The following is a 19,230-nucleotide window of genomic DNA, read 5'->3' as shown; positions in this document are numbered from 1 at the left end:
TGAAGTGTCATACAAAACTGGGGTGCCCAGGGCTTGAGCCATGGCTCAGGTGGAATGGAGGACAGCAAAAGGATATGACCATGGGTATACAAGTGTGGGAGATGAAAGCACAGAATCACCCATAAAGAACCTGTCCAAAAGGTCTCTCTATCAATCCCCAGTGGGCAACCGTGTTGGTCAGACAAGGTGCAAGTCCCCCATGTAGAGAAATCTGAAATAGCGCTTGTGAGTGACCACACCGAGCAGACCCTGACACAAAAGCAGTCCAATGCATTGTCCAAAAATAATACAGAAAAAAAACCTGAGATATAAGGGAGAATGCATGAGAATCCTTATCTGTGAACGAGCGCCATCCGACCCGTGTAGACGAAGAAAAGGGTTGAGAAAGCTGTCCTGGTGCCTTCATGTGTTACATGCAGGGGCCCCTTCCTTTCCTCTTGTAATAAAGAATATAACAAACAGTATATTGAAAACAGCGCTAAAATAAACACATGAGATGCCAACTGTACACATAATCACATGGGTGGTAGCCTGCTGAGATGGTTAGAGCGATAAGACCAAAAGGCAAGCAAACCGATTGTGTAGAACAGGGGGGTAACAGTATACACCTGGACTTTTGGTCTTGAGGTCAAGAATGTATCTGGACTCCTTCTTTCTCAACTTTAAGGTTCTATTCCCCACCCCTGGGATTGTGTTGGATTTGCTCAATTGTAAGGTAAGAAAGAAGACAGCTGTCAAAGTAGTGTTTCTCCTGGAAGTGTCATGCTACAGGGTAATTGGGGGTCCCAGTTCTTAATGGCCCTCATATGTTCAAGTACTCTTTTCTTGACTATGTATGTCGTACTCCCTACATATCTTAGATGATGGGAGCATTCAAGTATGTACACTACGTAAGCGGTACTGCACGTGAGAAATAAGCAATCTCTCTAGTCTGACCTTGCCTGGGAGTGGAGTATTTATTGAGCATGGTGCTGTTTTTGCACGCTTTACAGTGGCCACACGGAAAGAATCCCTGTAGGTTGTGTTCCCTGATCAGCTTGTTGATCGTGATGTGACTGGTCCACAGTGGGACCAACATGTCTCTCATAATGTGTCCCTTTCTGTAAGCAACCCTAGGCCATGAATCATATGTCCTATAATCGCTTTTCAATATATCCCAACTCTTAGCTAGAATTTTATGTATATCCTTGGGGTTATTGTTGAATGTCATAATTCTGGGTGCATTATGGATGCTAGTCTCAACACCAGGGGCATTCTCAAAGAATGTATGTTCTCTAGTCGCCTTCTTGACTTTATCAGTGACTCTATTGAGAACCCACTAGGTGTAACCCCACTCTCTGAATCTATTGATCATGATGGATTGTTCAGCCAGGAATGTCTTATCAGTATTGCACTTGCTTTTGACCCTCAGCAGAGCCCCTTAAGGAATACTTTATTTGAGGGCATCAGGATGGTTGCTGAGAACATGTAGATGGCTATTACCTGCTGTGGATTTACAAAATAATTTGGTTTGCATGGTATCATCCACAATCTCAATCATAACATTATGATACTCCTCCATGGTCCTGTTTTGCCATGTTTATGTGCTGTGTTGGGATTTTTGTTGCCTATTATTCTAGCCAGGGTGCGCATAATGAATTGAATAGTACACGTCGTTTACGTTTACTTTTTGACATTCCATCACGGCCTCCACAAGGAGATTTATGCCGAATACATTGTCATTTGTTAATGTTCATGAAGAGTATGTGTTCGAGGCATATGAGCTGCAGATTACACACTTTTGCATAGATCGCCATCTGGTGTTGGGCCCGGATGTTTGCAGTTTGTTTTTCCTCTTGGAAAGTCTTTGGAAGTCACGAGGTCGGTGACTCCTCCCTTGGATCGTATTGCGCATGGGCTTCGGCTCCATCCTCAGATTGTTTTTTTCCGCCATCGGGCTCGGATGTAATCTTTGCGCTCCGGTTCCGAACATTTTCCAGTTCGACGATCGATGCGGAATCCTCACCCCAAATCACGGTATTGTTTCGATCGCGATCTCCTCAATCAACGCACCTTCTCATCGACAAACCTTTGGTTCCAGTCGTCGACGGCGGCCTTCGGGCCTACCCAAGCTCCGGTCCCGGCTGATGGAAAGAACTCCATTCAAGAAGTGCCCTCGATGTGGGTCCAAATTCCCCCACACCGATCTTCATGAGGTATGCAACCTCTGCCTCACCCCTGAACACGAGGCTCGAGACTGTCCGGCCTGTAAGTCTTTCCGATCGAAAAAGACTATTCGAGACCGAAGAGCCAGAAGGAACATGGCACACTCCTCGACCTCCATTCCACTCGATATCTTCGGAGACGACATCGAAGATCCGGGGCAGCAGCGCACCGAAGACGACCTCGTTAGTGCTTCCGAGGCCGACGAATCCGATGTGGAAGACATCACTCCGGCGCAGAGGGTCGTGAGTACTATACCCCCCCTCCCCCACACCCGCGCCAACACCCAAAAAGGCTTCGGTCACGCCTTCGCCTCCGGGCCCAAGCAAGACCAGAGATACTGCTTCACACACCCCAACTTCGGGCCCGGTGAAGAAGCCAAGTAAGCCTTCCGGCGGCTCGGGCTCGAGCCAGCCTACCAGCGATGCCGAGAAACACACTTCGGCACCGAAAAAGAAACCGGCCTCTACCTCGACACCGAGCTCCGCACCGAAGCCTTCGTGGTCGAAACCAAGCTCTTCCGTACTGACGCCATCTTCGGTACTGACCAAACCCCATAAGGCCCTCGGCACCGACACTTCCAAGCCGAAGCCCATCTCGGCGCCGACCAAGAAATCGGAGGTTCCCAAACCCGGTGCTAAGCACACTAGCACGGAAAAACCTAAAAAGACATCGGCCCGACGTCTTCGACGCCGACGGACCAAACACTTTCACAGGAACTATTTACACCGGATCCCGTGCAAAAGACTCTCACCAAGGATCCAAAAACTGGACATTTGGCACTCTCTTCCAAAAAGAGACATTTGGACAAACCAGCTCCGCCTCCACCTCCAAAGAGGAAGGACTCTGCTACCTCCCCTTTCAGAATACCTTCCCCACCTCCTCCACCTCCTCCACCCTCTCCACCTCCACCTCCACCTCCCCCACCTCCTCCGCCCTCTCCACCCCCACCTCATTGCTCTCCGACCCCGTCTCCAGACGATGATGATCAAGGGGACCCATATCACGATATAGGGGATGTGCCCCAAGACCCCACCCCTACAGGATCCCCAGACCCATGGGACGACTACAATAACCCAGATATCCCCGACGTCCCACAAGATGACCTTTACCCTTCCAGGCCATCTCCACCGGAAGACTCATTAGGGTTCCACCACCTACTTCAAAGGGCGGCACACTATCAACGGGTAGACTTGCACACTGACCCCGTGGAGGAGGATTTCCTCCTCGACACATTTGATACCACACATAGGTCTACCTCCATATTACCTATGCTTAAAGGGGTGGTAAAGCATGCGCCAGAGGTTTTTAAAGACCCAGTTAGGGCCAGGGTCATTAACCCGCGCATAGACAAAAAATACAAAGCTGCCCCCACAGATCCCTCCTACATCAAAGGGTCAGCGCCACTAGATTCCCTAGTGGTTTCCACTGCACGAAAAAGAACACATTCTCAGGCGTCAGGCGAAGCACCACCACCTGACAAAGAGTCAAAGCTACTGGACGCATCAGGAAAGCGCACTGTGTCACAGGCAGCCAATATATGGCGTGTAGCCAACACCCAAGCGCTATTGGCCAGATATGATAGGGAATCAAAAAAGGGAGAGGGGGGGACCAGGAGCTGGTTGTGGTCCAATGTCCGTGCTCCACCAATAACAGTTAAATCCATGAGGACATTGTTCCATGTTGGCGGTGAAACAAAATTAATCATCACCTGCTCAACAAAAAAGCGAAGGAGAGAGAAAAGGTGTAGAGGGGGAGGGGAGGTAGAGGGGAGGTGAAAAGAGGCAGAGAGAACTATCCCCAGTGTCAAGGATCCAATCCCGAAGGGGAGGACTCAATTTAGCCTCTTGTTGGCCCTCACACACCCCGAAGGATGTCTTGCTTCATCATTGGGCTTGTTGTTGCTCCTCGTCAGGCCGGCGCTGCAATGCCCGACGGTCCCCCGAAGGGTCTCTTTATCGGAGGTCTTTTAAAGAGAAAAGCCGATAGGTGAGTGCGGGTGTGTGGGCTTAAAAAATGGTGATGGATCCAAAAGGTAGGTGATTGCGTGCGTGCAAAGTGTGTGAATAAAAATGCCTAGGGGTGTCCAAAAAGCGCTACTTTAATGTTATGGGGCCCCTGGCAAATTAAAAAGACCGGTAGGTCAAGGAGTCACTATTGAGCGCAAGGTGCTAGTGTGACTTATAAAAAGGTCGACATGTTTCACGCCTAGTTAGCCCGGGAGGGTCAGTGGCATTTCTTCAGGACCTAGCTATGTGGGAGGATGTGCACGGTGAAGACGGGGGTTCCAGAGATTGGAAGGGTAACCTGCGTCTGTGAACGGTAATGAGAGGTACGGAGCTGCGGGGTACAATGACCTATTCAGCAGGATCAGAGAGTGGTCTCTGTAAAACGTACCAGGCTTGTGTTACCCTCGTAAATGTAAGCGAGGGCTTCCTAGGTATTGCCGTGGCTGCCTGCGCCCTATTTGGGTTGCGTCGGGGGCCGGCTCATTCAGCACCTACCCTCTGCCAGCGGCTGCCTGTAGGAAGTACGGGTTGTGTTCAGGATTCCATTTAAAGTGATGTTGGGAGGCGTGTACCACTTCCTGTTCAGGAAGTGCGAGCCGGGGAAAGGCGAGCGTTGGTTCTAGCGCATGCGTGGGTGAATGTGTCCCGGGTGGCGCGCATGCTCAGAAGGAACAACAAGTTGTGTGCGCATGCGTCCTATGATAACCTCGGTGCCCGTCTAAGAGGTGGACTGCGCCTGTGCAACTCATGGGGCTAGTAGATCAGAAAAGTGCCCTGGGTCTAAAATGTATACGTAGAGTGGCGATCCCACCCCAACTCAAATTAACATGTCAGAGTATATAGTGCTCGATGTAGTCTGGATTCCCCTACACATGATGGACTGCGTTCAAAGGGGATCAGAGGCGATCCAGGAGTCCCATTAGAGGTAGATACACCTTAATAAAGAGCCACAGAGCAAACGTACAGTCACGAATGTTCAAATACATGACCAACGAAGGGATGGTTTATGTAGGGCCTGGTTAGAGTTCCACCCAGGGTATCTCATCATTGAGTCCTTTCGTGTCAATGTGAAGACGAAACACCCAGCGTTGTTCTTGACGCAAGAGGGCTTGGGCATTCCAGAGAGGTCTGGATTCTAGTATAGTCCATGACAGTTGTTTACAGTTATGCCCAAGTTCAAGGAAATGTCTCTCACGTAGGTTAGAGGTTCTTTTGAATGCAAACCGTTCAAAAGAACCTCTAACCTACGTGACAGACTGGTCAACACGCGACCATTACAAAGAAGACCGGATCCACCAAATACCAAGCTGTGGAACCTACCCCCTGTGACAGGCCACTACCCATGTGGGAACTGCCACGCCTGCTCCACCACAACTCACAGTAAGCAACTAACCCTGGAGAACTTAATCTGGGAACAACGAGGACATTCCAATTGTAACACTAAGAACTGCGTCTACCTTATCACATGCCCATGTGGTCTTAGGTATGTCGGCATGACCTCACGTCCCATCAAAACACGTATAAGCGAGCATAAGAGCACCATCCGACGGGGACGAACAGCCACCAAGCTCACCAATCATTTCCTTGAACTTGGGCATAACTGTGAACAACTGTCATGGACTATACTAGAATCCAGACCTCTCTGGAATGCCCAAGTCCTCTTGCGTCAAGAACAACGCTGGGTGTTCCGTCTTCACACTGACACGAAAGGACTCAATGATGAGATACCCTGGGTGGAACTCTAACCAGGCCCTACATAAACCATCCCTTCGTTGGTCATGTATTTGAACATTCGTGACTATACGTGTGCTCTGTGGCTCTTTATTAAGGTGTATCTCCCTTTAATAGGACTCCTGGTTCGCCTCTAATCTCCTTTGAACGCAGTCCATCATGTGTAGGGGAATCCAGACTACATCGAGCACTATATACTCTGACATGTTATGTTGAGTTGGGGTGGGATCGCCACTCTACATATACATTTTAGACCCAGGGCACTTTTCTGATCTACTAGCCCCATGAGTTGCACAGGCGCAGTCCACCTCTTAGACTGGCACCGAGGTTATCATGGGACGCATGCGCACACAACTTGTTGTTCCTTCTGAGCATGCGCGCCACCCGGGACACATTCACCCACGCATGCGCTAGAACCAACGCTCGCCTTTCCCCGGCTCGCACTTCCTGAACAGGAAGTGGTTCACGCCTCCCAAAATCACTTTAAATGGAATCCTGAACACAACCCGTACTTCCTACAGGCAGCTGCTGGCAGAGGGTAGGTGCTGAATGAGCCGCCCCCCGACGCAACCCAAATAGGGCGCAGGCAGCCATGGCAATACCTAGGAAGCCCTCGCTTACATTTACGAGGGTAACACAAGCCTGGTACGCTTTACAGAGACCACTCTCTGATCCTGCTGAATAGGTCATTGTACCCCGCAGCTCCGTACCTCTCATTACCGTTCACAGACGCAGGTTACCCTTCCAATCTCTGGAACCCCCGTCTTCACCGTGCACATCCTCCCACATAGCTAGGTCCTGAAGAAATGCCACTGACCCTCCCGGGCTAACTAGGCGTGAAACATGTCGACCTTTTTATAAGTCACACTAGCACCTTGCGCTCAATAGTGACTCCTTGACCTACCGGTCTTTTTAATTTGCCAGGGGCCCCATAACATTAAAGTAGCGCTTTTTGGACACCCCTAGGCATTTTTATTCACACTTTCAACGCACGCAATCACCTACCTTTTGGATCCATCACCATTTTTTAAGCCCACACACCCGCACTCACCTATCGGCTTTTCTCTTTAAAAGACCTCCGATAAAGAGACCCTTCGGGGGACCGTCGGGCATTGCAGCGCCGGCCCGACGAGGAGCAACAACAAGCCCAATGATGAAGCAAGACATCCTTCGGGGTGTGTGAGGGCCAACAAGAGCTACATTGAGTCCTCCCCTTCGGGATTGGATCCTTGACACTGGGGATAGTTCTCTCTGCCTCTTTTCACCTCCCCTCTACCTTCCCTCCCCCTCTACACCTTTTCTCTCTCCTTCGCTTTTTTGTTGAGCAGGTGATCATTAATTTTGTTTCACCGCCAATATGGAACAATGTCCTCATTGATTTAACTGATATGATAGGGCACATTATGATGAATTAGAAAGCATAATGCACCACTTCCCTGAAAAATATAAAACTAAGGCCAATGAATTAATTCAAGAGGGTAAGACAATAACTAACACCTCTATACGCTGTGCCTTAGATGCAGCAGACACAGCCTCCAGGGCCATTAATACCAGCGTCCTCCTCCGTCGCCATGCATGGCTAAGAATATCAGGATTTAAACCAGAGGTACAAGCCTCCATCCTTAATCACCCCTTTGACCAGGAACACCTATTCGTCCCAAAGGTAGATGAGGCCCTCGAAAAACATGAAGAAGGGTACAGATACGGCGAAGTCCATGGGAGCCCTACAGTCACACCCTCCTAGGCGCTCTTTTCGCCGCTCTTCTTTTCGGAGTACATCTAGAGGCTACTCCTCAGATAACGCGTCCACTTCCTACAAATCCCCCACTCAGTCCACCTTCACAAGGGGTTATCAAAGAGGCGGCTATAGGGGCCACAATAATAAAGGCAGAGGCAAAACAAATACCGCCCGCTCTGCCACACCACCTACCCAATGACTTCCCCCCCGCTCCCTCCAGACCATCCCACTCCGGTCGGGGCAGACTTCAAAATTTCCTTCATGTCTGGGAAACCATCACCTCAGACAAATGGGTGACCCAAATTATTCGGTCAGGATACTGCCTGGAATGAACATCTACCCCCCCCCAAACATTCCACCCAGGCAACGCCCAATGTCACAAGAACATTCCACATTACTAAAGCAGGAGGTAATCTCCCTCCTACAAAAACAGGCAATAGAACACGTTCCCGTCAATCAACAAAATTTAGGGGTCTACTCCCTATATTTTCTAATACCAAAAAGGGACGAGACACTACGACCTATTCTAGATCTCCGGCCCCTAAACACATACATACACTCAGACCATTTTCACATGGTAACGCTTCAGCAGGTACTTCCGCTCCTCTCCCAGAACGACTTTCTCACCACACTGGACTTGAAAGACGCATACTTCCACATTCCAGTACACCATGCTCACAGAAAGTACCTCCGATTTGTAGTGGACGGACAACACTACCAGTTCAAGGTGCACCCATTCGGAGTCACAACAGCACCACGGGTATTCACCAAGTGCCTAGCGGTAGTGGCGGCACACCTTAGAAGACAGCACATTCACGTCTTCCCATACTTGGACGACTGGTTGATAAAAGCCACTTCATACAACCAATGTGTACACCACATCGCCACCACAATCCAACTACTTCACCAACTAGGCTTCACGGTGAACCACCAAAAGTCCCAGCTAACACCATCCCTCATAAAACAATACCTCGGTGCCACCATAGACACCTCAAAAGCAATAGCCTACCCCAATCCAGTCAGGATTGCAAGCATTCAGGATTTGCGACAAAATTTCATACTTCAACACTCCCTTCCAGCAAGAGTGTTTATGCAACTAATAGGGATGATGACCTCTTGCATTTTCATAGTGCCTCACGCAAGACTCCAGATGCGTCCACTCCAAGAGTGCTTAGCGAGCCAATGGAACCAGGCCCAGGGGCAACTGACAGATCTGGTGTTGGTAGACGGTCGCACCCATCGCTCTCTGCAGTGGTGGAACACCACAAACCTTTCCAAAGGTCGACCGTTCCTGGACCCGGTTCCCCAACAACGGACGCATCGCTCTTCGGCTGGGGAGCTCACCTATTACACCTCACAGTGCAGGGTACATGGACGCCTCAACAAAAAGTTACTCCATATCAACCATCTGGAGTTACTAGCAATCTTTCTAGCCCTAAAATCCTTTCAAGCACGGATTTCAGGCAAGGCAGTCCTCATTCGCACAGACAACATGACGGCCATGTATTATATTTTAAAACAAGGCGGCACACACTCTCCACAGCTCTCGCAATTAGCACAGAGCATATGGAGATGGGCAATTCCACACAAAATCTTTCTCCTAGCTCAACATGTCCCAGGAGTCTAAAACACCGTGGCAGATCTGTTCAGCAGACAGACACAACAGATCCACGAGTGGGAACTTCACCCACAGGTTCTTCATCCGTTTTTTCAAATGTGGAGGCATCCACAGATAGACCTCTTCGCCACCCACGAAAACACAAAATGCCCAAGCTTCGCCGCCAAATACCCACACCCATTGTCCAAAGGAAATACGATATGGATGAACTGGTCAGGCAAATTTGCGTACGCTTTTCCGCCTCTCCCAATCATTCCATTAGTGGTGCTAAAACTACAACAACACTCCCTCACACTAATCCTAGTAGCTCCAACATGGGCCAGACAACCGTGGTACACCACGCTGCTGGAACTCTCGGTAGTACCACACCAAAAGCTACTCCTCTCACCATGCCTCCTAACCCAGAACCATGGAGCGATCAGGCACCCGGACCCAGCGCAGCTCAACCTTGCGATCTGGCTCCTGAAATCCTAGAATTCGGATACCCAAACCTTCCCCCTGACTGTATCAACGTCATCAGAGAAGCTAGACGCCCTACCACTAAAGCCTGCTACTCTGCTAAGTGGAAAAGATTTGTTGTTTATTGCCACAACAACACAATCAATCCTCTAGACGCGTCTATACAACACATCATATGCTACTTACTCCACCTACAAAGGTGTAATCTAACCTATACCTCCATTCGGCTACACCTCGCAGCAATTGCAGCTTACTTACAAAACAGGCAGCACCTATCACTTTTCAGAGTACCTGCCATTAAAGCCTTCATGGAAGGCCTCAAAAGAATAATTCCCCCCAGAGTACCACCCTCACCTGTGTGGAACTTAAATATTGTTCTCACAAGGCTCATGGGGCCTCCCTTCGAACCTTTGCATAAATGCGAACTGCAATTCCTCACATGGAAAACAGCTTTCCTTGTAGCCATCACTTCCCTTAGAAGGGTCAGTGAGATACAAGCACTTAACATACAAGAACCTTTTCTTCAAATGTACCAGAACAAGGTTGTTCTCCGTACCAACCCAAAATTCCTACCTACAGTCATTTCCCCTTTTCACCTAAACCAATCTGTAGAATTACCAGGATTTTTCTCGCAACCTCAAACCGTTGCAGAAAGGGCTCTGCACACACTAGATGTCAAACGAGCCTTACTTTACTATATCCAAAGAACACAACCTTTCAGAAACACCAAACAACTGTTTGTCTCTTTCTCTCCACCACACAAGGGCAACCCCATCTCAAAATCTGGGATAGCTAGGTGGATTGTAAAATGCATCCACATTTGCTACCACAAAGCAAAGCGAACGCTATCCGTTCCCCCTAAAGCCCATTCTACACGGAAGATAGGGGCTTCCATGGCTTTGCTAGGGAACATCCCATTAGATGATATCTGCAAAGCAGCTACATGGTCAACACCGCACACTTTCACTAAGCACTATTGTGTAGATGTGCAAACCAAGCAACAAGCTAGTGTGGGCCAGGGTGTACTAAAAACACTATTTCAAACCACTGCAACAGATACCGGTGGTCGCCGCTAAGGTTGGGAACTGCTATATAGTCTATGCAAAAGTGTGTAATCTGCAGCTCATATGCCTCGAACGGAATATGCTACTTACCAGTATGCATCTGTTCTTGGCATGTAGAGCTGCAGATCTACACACGCCCACCCGCCTCCCCGGCTACCTGTATCTGTTCCAGTTTATCTTATTTAGATACACACACATGGGTTTCTTCACTGTTATTACTACGCTCCATCTTTCCCTGCTGGCGAAAAACAATCTGAGGATGGAGCCGAAGCCCATGTGCAATATGATCCAAGGGAGGAGTCACCGACCTCGTGACTTCCAAAGACTTTCCACGAGGAAAAACAAACTGCAAACATCCGGGCCCAACACCAAATGACGATCTATGCAAAAGTGTGTAGATCTGCAGCTCTACATGCCAAGAACAGATGCATACTGGTAAGTAGCATATTCCTTATATTGCAACACTTGGGGGTGTACTAAAAGAACTTCAACTTGCACCTTGATCGTGTCCTGAGTATGTGTTTATCGCTTTGGATTTATATAGATGGATAGAAAGATCTCTTAATTAAAAAATAGAATTGGGGTTAAACTTCCCTGTTGATTCTTTACCATGCATGTTTTACAATGGAAAAGTAAGTATTTTATAAGGAGGTATAAACCATGACACATATAAATCTATATATATATATTTTAAAAAATGGGTTTATACTTACCTGTAAAATACTTACATTTTTGTGGTAAAGGCATACTTGTGGTAAATAAAAGTAATTGTAAAGACTTTTGTTGTAAAGACGCTCTCGTGGTTCCAGCGTCATAAAGGCATTCCTGGTAAATGCCCCCGTTGTTCTTTCATACATCTGATTTAATCAGTGCTTAGAAGAAGCCATTGTTGTTTCCAAAAACAATGTTGCAACGTTTCTTTTGAAACTTGGTTAATGAACATTTACAGAAAATTGATGGGCCAAGATGTAGTTTCGTGTTTTTCCTAATGTGTTAGGGTTTGCAATACACTTGTGCTATATTAAAATAGTAAACAATAAGTTCGAGGCATGTGGGCTGCTGAATTCATATCTGTGCATAGATCGCCGCCTAGTGTTGGGTCCGGATGTTTGCACGTTGTTGTCCTGGAAGAGTCTTCGAAGTATCCTTGGATAGGTGACTCCTCCCCTGGACTACAGTGCGCATGGGCATCCTCTCCATCCTCAGATTGTTTTTTTCCGCCATTGGGTTCGGATGTGCTTATCTTGACTCAAGTTAGGAAAAACTTTTTCCAGGCCAAAAGGCCTTTAGTTCGCGTCGGTACTGTTCCCGATCGGTATCGATAGTATCTTTGTTAGTTTACTAACTTCAAAAACGACTTTTTTCGCATCTTACCCGACCATCGACCCTACATCGACGATGGAATCGAGGACACCATTCAAGCGGTGTCCTGTATGCAATGCGAAATATCCCCATGTCGACGTCCACCCGGTGTGCAACAAATGCCTTTAACCGGATCACAACGAGTCCACATGTAGGGCCTGTGCCCGATTCCGATCCAAGAAGACTCTCCGGAATCGACGAGCAGCGAGACTCGAAGTGCAGCAAGCGGCACCGGCCCCGACCAACATCTTCAGCGCCGAGGACGAAGATGTCGAAGACGTGGAGAACCTACCCTCCAGCCCCGCTTCCGAACACGACTCCGGATCGGAAGACATCGAAGAACGACTCTTTCACAGAGATGAAGCCGACACCGAGGTAGGAGACTACGATGAGGCCTTAGGGGCCGAAGAGAGTAGCTCCGGTGACGAGCAAGGCCTACCCGTACAGACTGAGGATATCCCGGTGCGCCAGTCTATGGCTCCGGTCGAGGGATCGCCTTCGGGCCTTACCCAAGACCTATCCCGCAGTTCCTCGGCCCCGCCCTCTGGCCCGGCCTCGGACATTCAGCGGCAGCCATTACTACCCAAAACGGCTGGTTTCCCTTCTTCGAAACCGAAACCGAAAGCTGTATTGGTTCATCCAAAACCGAAACCAAAAGTGACGCTGGTCGGATCGAAGCCCACCACACCTTCGACGCCAGCCAAACCCGTCGGCACCGACCGCACCAAACGAGACTTCGGTGCCGAGCTTGCAGCAGCCGACGTCGGCGCCGACACACGGAAAAAGACCTTCGGTGCCGCCAAACCTACTCGGCTCCCGGCACCGAAACAATCGGCTCCGACCACAAAGGTCAAACTGGCTGCTGCGTCTCACACCGCTTCGACAGCACCACCAAAGGCACAATCATCGACGACGTCGACGGCTACTACCGCTCCTCGACTCGATGACCCAGTGGCGCCGAAGAAGTCCACGCCCGCCTCTACAGAACCGGTCGGCGCCGAAGAACCGATGGCGCTCCAGGTGCGACCAGTTGCTGCGTCCTTGCAACGCATCAAACACAAGGCAGTCCTCCGGGACACGTCCGGCTCCGAGCCGATAAAAGCTCCAACAGCCTCTCCGGCACCAGCCAACATCACTTTTGGCCTGCCGCCATCCACGGCCCCAAAACTCTTCCAAATCAGAACACGTGTCACCCACACCACGATCACGCCTGCCGAACGCTCTCCTGCAGAGACGTCACCATCACACATCATCGACGCCGACACCGGCAGAATGATGCTCCACAAGAGGAGAATAACTTCCGAGCCAGCTTTGGACTCCTACCGGATCCCGCTTAAGAAAAAGCTGCCAGTGGCTTCGGAACCAGTTCTTTACGAACCTCTCCATTCCTCTTACCAAGATCCACAGTCCTTCTCTCCCACACACTCCGAAACAGACGTTTTGGAGGACTACATAAGTGACCACGTCCCCTACCCCGGAGAGATGGACCCTGAAGGCCAACAGGACCCTGACCAAGCTTGGGATGACCCTGTAGACCCGGGTCCACCTATGGATACACAGGACCCGCAACTATATGGAGCGAAAACGTCTCCCACAGAGGACACTGCCGCATTCAACGCCCTCATTGAACGTGCTGCGGCCAATCATGGTGTGCAACTCCACTCTGACACCGTCGAGGACGACTTTCTCATGGATACTTTCGCATCCTCAGAAAGGAATATAAAAACTCTACCCATGTTGAAAGGTGTCCTCAAACCAGCAAAGGACATCTTCAAAGAACCCACTAGGGCAAGAGTAATAAACCCCAGGATCGACAAGAAATACAGGTCGGCGCCTGGGGACCCTACCTACATTAAAGGCCAGTTACCTCTGGATTCCATAGTAGTTGCGAACGCTCGCAAACGGGCACACTCGCAAACGACAGGGGATGCTCCTCCCCCGGACAAAGAGTCCAAGGTGCTAGAGACCTCCGGCAAACGGGTTGCGTCCCAAGCAGCTAACATATGGCGTATTGCCAATACTCAGGCGCTACTCGCTCGCTACGATCGAGCACACTACGACACATTAGAAACATTACTCCAACATCTCCCAGACCAATTCAAAGAGGGAGCAGAGATCCTCATCAGGGAGGGACAACTCCTCACAAACGCATCCATTAAGTGTGCACTGGATGCCGCGGATACAGCTGCCAGAGCCATAAACACTAGCGTCATGTTGCGACAACACGCCTGGTTACGAATCTCCGGATTCAAACCGGAGGTACAAAATAACATCCTCAACCAGCCTGTCAACCCCGACTACTTATTCGGGCCAGAGGTTGACACCACCCTAGAGAAAATAAAAAAGGACACAGACACTGCAAAGTCCATGGGGGCTCTCCAAACGCAGTCCTTTCGGAGCGGCTCCTTTCGTCGCCCCGGAAATAGAGGAGCAGGTAGAGGACAGGGGTCACAGCAAACCTACAACAAGGGAAACACACAAAGTTCCTACGATAAAAACACCCGGGGTGGATATCGTGCCTCAAGCACAAAGGGCAGAGGACGCGGATACGGCAACACCAGGTCCTCCCCCAAGAACAAACAGTGACGCCCTCTCCCTTCCTCCCGACCACATAACACCTGTCGGGGGAAGGCTACAAAGGTTCCTGTCCACGTGGAACTCCATCACCACGGACAGGTGGGTCAAAGATATTGTCAAACACGGTTACTGCCTAGAATTAACCTCAACTCCACCCACAATACCTCCAAAACACCGTCCTATGTCCTCAGAGCACTTAACGCTCTTACAGCAGGAAGTGCTAAGTATGCTACTAAAAGGCGCAATAGAGGTCGTACCCGTCCACGAGCAAGGTACGGGGGTGTACTCCCTGTACTTTTTAATACCGAAAAAGGACGGGTCACTCAGACCTATACTAGACCTGAGACCCCTCAACCGCTACATTCTCTCCGAGCATTTCCACATGCTCACCCTACAACAAGTCCTCCCGCTGCTCAAGCAGGGAGACTTCCTGGCCACACTGGACCTCAAAGATGCGTATTTCCACATACCCATTCACCCCTCACACAGAAAATACCTCAGGTTCACTGTTCAGGGGCAGCACTACCAATTCAAAGTCCTTCCCTTCGGCGTGACAACAGCACCCAGAGTTTTCACAAAGTGCCTAGCTACTGTGGCTGCACATCTACGGAGGCAGCACATACACGTCTACCCTTACCTGGACGACTGGCTTGTTCAAGCAAAGTCAGCCCAGCAATGTGCCAGCCACATGTCCCGCACCATTCACCTTCTTCACAGTCTGGGGTTCTCACTAAATTACCCAAAATCACATCTCCAACCCGCACACGTACAACAGTACCTCGGTGCGACCATAGACACTCTGGCGGCCACAGCTCAGCCAAATTTAGTGAGAATCAACAGCATGCAAATGCTGATTTCCAAGTTCAAACCACAACACTCCCTTCCCGCGCGAGTGTTCATGCAGTTGATAGGCATGATGGCCTCCTGCATTTTCATAGTCCCACTCGCGAGACTACATATGCGCCCGCTTCAGGAGTGCTTAGCACGTCAATGGAATCAGGCTCACGGACAACTAAAAGACCTAGTGTTGGTGAGCGGTCGGGCATACAACTCTCTGCATTGGTGGAATCCACAAAACCTTTGCAAGGGCCGACCGTTCCAAGAGCCTGTTCCACAGATAATACTGACAGCGGACGCGTCTCTCCAGGGATGGGGAGCTCATGTACTCAACTACACAGTGCAGGGACTATGGACAACACAACAAAAGAAGATGCACATCAACCTTCTAGAACTGATGGCAATCTTCCTGGCTATGAAAGCATTCAAAGTACACTTGTGCAACAAAGTCGTGTTGATCCGGACGGACAACATGACCGCCATGTACTACATACAGAAGCAGGGATGGACACACTCTCCACAGTTGTCTCATCTGGCTCAGAGCATGTGGAAGTGGGCCATTCAGAGGAACATGTTCCTCATGGCGGAACACCTCCCCGGCAAGGACAACCAGATGGCGGATCTGCTCAGCAGACACAGCCACCAGATGCACGAGTGGGAGTTACACCCATCAGTACTCCAACCGTACTTCCAGCAATGGGGTCATCCAGAGATAGACCTATTCGCCACAAGCGAAAACGCAAAATGCCAAAGCTTTGCCGCCAGGTTCCCACATCCACAGTCGCAGGGCAATGCGATATGGATGAACTGGTCCGGCAGATTTGCGTACGCTTTTCCCCCAGCGCCGTTGATACCGCTGGTGGCTCGCAAACTCAGACAATACTCACTGACACTCGTCCTGGTTACTCCAACGTGGGCACGCCAGCCATGGTACACCACTTTTCTCGAACTTTCCGTGGTGCCGCATCAAAGGCTGCGGATCAAACCCGCGCATTTGACGCAGAACCATGGAGAGATTCAGCACCCAGATCCGCAACAGCTGAACCTGGCAATCTGGCTCCTGAAGTCCTAGAGTTTGGCTACCTAAACCTGCCACCTGACTGTATGGACATCATTAAGGAAGCTAGAAGACCCACTACCAGAGCTTGCTATGCAGCCAAATGGAAAAGGTTCGTCATTTATTGCAATAATAATGACATTAACCCGCTAGACGCATCCATCCAACCTTACACCTATACCGATGCAATCTGGCGTACACCTCTATACGTGTCCATTTGACCGCAATATCAGCCTATCTCCAAAACAGGCAGCACCTCTCTTTATTCAGAGTGCCCGCCATCAAAGCATTCTTGGAAGGACTCAAACGAGTAATTCCTCCAAGCCACCCACCGGCTCCAATGTGGAACCTCAACTTGGTCCTCACACGCCTGATGGGTCCACCCTTTGAACCTCTACACTCATGCGAGATTCAATTCCTTACCTGGAAAGTAGCTTTCCTAGTAGCAATCACTTCTTTAAGAAGAGTTAGTGAACTCCAGGCACTAACCGTTCAAGAGCCATTTATACAGGTTCACGCCAACAGGGTCGTACTACGTACCAACCCCAAATTCATGCCCAAGGTGATATCGCAGTTCCACATGAATCAAACTATTGAACTGCCTGTTTTCTTTCAAAACCCACAAACTGTCGCAGAAAGAACACTCCATACACTAGATGTGAAGAGAGCCCTCATGTACTATATCGACAGGACTAAGATCTTTAGGAAGACTAAACAACTTTTCGTTGCCTTTGCCCCACACCACAAAGGTAACGCTATCTCCAAAGCAGGTATAGCCAGATGGATCGTTAAATGTATTCAAATCTGCTATCAAAAGGCTAAACGCACATTAACGATTCCCCCACGAGCTCACTCAACACGTAAGTTAGGTGCCTCCATGGCTTTCCTGGGAAACATCCCTTTGCATGATATATGTAGAGCAGCCACCTGGTCCACTACACACACATTTACCAAACACTATTGTGTAGATGTGCAATCAAAACAGCAGGCAGCTGTAGGACAGGCTGTTCTCAAAACTCTTTTTCAGACCGCTGCAGCTGACACTGGTAGCCGCCGCTAATAGGAGGTACTGCTATGTATTCTATGCACAGATATGAATTCAGCAGCCCACATGCCTCGAACTGAATATGCTACTTACCAGTATGCATCTGTTCTTGGCATGTAGGGCTGCTGACATTCATATCGCCCTCCCTCCTCCCCGGCGCCTGTAGCAGCTGCAGCTCTCAGAATTACTGTAAGCATGGCCATCACTTTCTGTATCTACTCCATCACTGCCGCAATGGCGAAAAACAATCTGAGGATGGAGAGGATGCCCATGCGCACTGTAGTCCAGGGGAGGAGTCACCTATCCCAGGATACTTCGAAGACTCTTCCAGGACAACAACGTGCAAACATCCGGACCCAACACTAGGCGGCGATCTATGCACAGATATGAATGTCAGCAGCCCTACATGCCAAGAACAGATGCATACTGGTAAGTAGCATATTCAGTATGCTTGTAAACTATCCTAGAACCTTTCTTCTTATATTATGCAAGATGTGTGTTTGTGCACTCAATGCATTTTAAAAGTGACTTCAGAGTGCATAATGCTCCAAGGGTATCACTAGTAGCTTACATAACTAACAGTGCTACACGCATGTTGTGTCAAATGCTTTTTGGAAGAGCTCTATTTTCAGCAACTTTGACTTCATAGTAATCACCTGTCTTTTCAAAAAAGGCTGGCGGACTGTTGCACAGAAGCACACCATTATTAGCAGTTTAGGAACTCAAGATTTAATCTGATTACATTTTGAGATTTCCTTTTGCAGGAGCCACTACTTGTATGGAGTTTGCATCCTCTCTGGCTTTATTACTCTGAAAGCACACCTGGTACATGCAGTTCACCAGCCTATAGAAGCATGAATAGGTTTATGATAGTTGGCTGTTCCTTAGTGATTTAGATCTTTGGCCATCAAAGCCATGTTCGAGTGGCTCTGCGGTTAGATCATGACAATAGTCTTACCTTTAGCTTGTAACCATGGGAGTTACAAATTTGCTTATCTGGGATGAGACCTCTGATACATTGCATTGAGAGCTGGGTACTGCCTAAACTGTTCTGTGCTGCAAGTTACAATGATTGATTCGGGTTTGGATTATCCGTGTAATTGCCGTTGCTTTAATTTATAAACATCTATCGCTTCTCTGTTTTTGTAGGGTCTGCGGTTTCTTCAGTTAAAAAATCCTTGGAGCCATTTACGATGGAAGGGGCGATACTGTGAAAATGACGTGAAAAACTGGACCACCGAGTTACAGAAATATTTGAACTTTGATCCAAAGACAGCTCAGAAAATCGACAATGGTAATAATGCAACATGTGTACCGCAATTCATAATGATTAAATGAGAGAGTGTATCCGACTGGAGTGCTAAAGCAGGTACCTTCATTTAATGTTTTGGTGAGAGATGAGACACAAAATTATTGTATGTGTGGAGATGACCTGTAGTGTAGAATTCTCAATTATGATGTACCTGTCCTCAAGCTAATGAAATGGGCCGTGTGAGGGGATTCTAAGAAAAGTCAGTTGTGTTGTGCAGCT

General features: G+C 49.0%; 1 protein-coding gene across 6 annotated transcripts in view; it reads left to right on the top strand.

The window, feature by feature from the left end:
* CAPN7 (calpain 7) overlaps window positions 1-19,230 on the top strand; it is a 371,178-nt gene that overhangs the window by 193,641 nt on the left and 158,307 nt on the right. For all 6 annotated transcript variants that reach the window (XM_085630640.1, XM_085630642.1, XM_085630639.1 and 3 more), the window contains one exon: window positions 18,849-18,993. In XM_085630640.1, coding sequence (XP_085486766.1) covers window positions 18,849-18,993 — 145 coding nt within the window. The remainder of the gene's footprint in view (window positions 1-18,848; window positions 18,994-19,230) is intronic.

Source organism: Triturus cristatus, chromosome 10 (assembly GCF_964204655.1).
Source record: "Triturus cristatus chromosome 10, aTriCri1.1, whole genome shotgun sequence".
NCBI classification, from domain to species: domain Eukaryota; kingdom Metazoa; phylum Chordata; class Amphibia; order Caudata; family Salamandridae; genus Triturus; species Triturus cristatus.
Note: the sequence above shows the minus strand (reverse complement) of the source record. Positions and strands in the feature narration are given on the sequence as shown.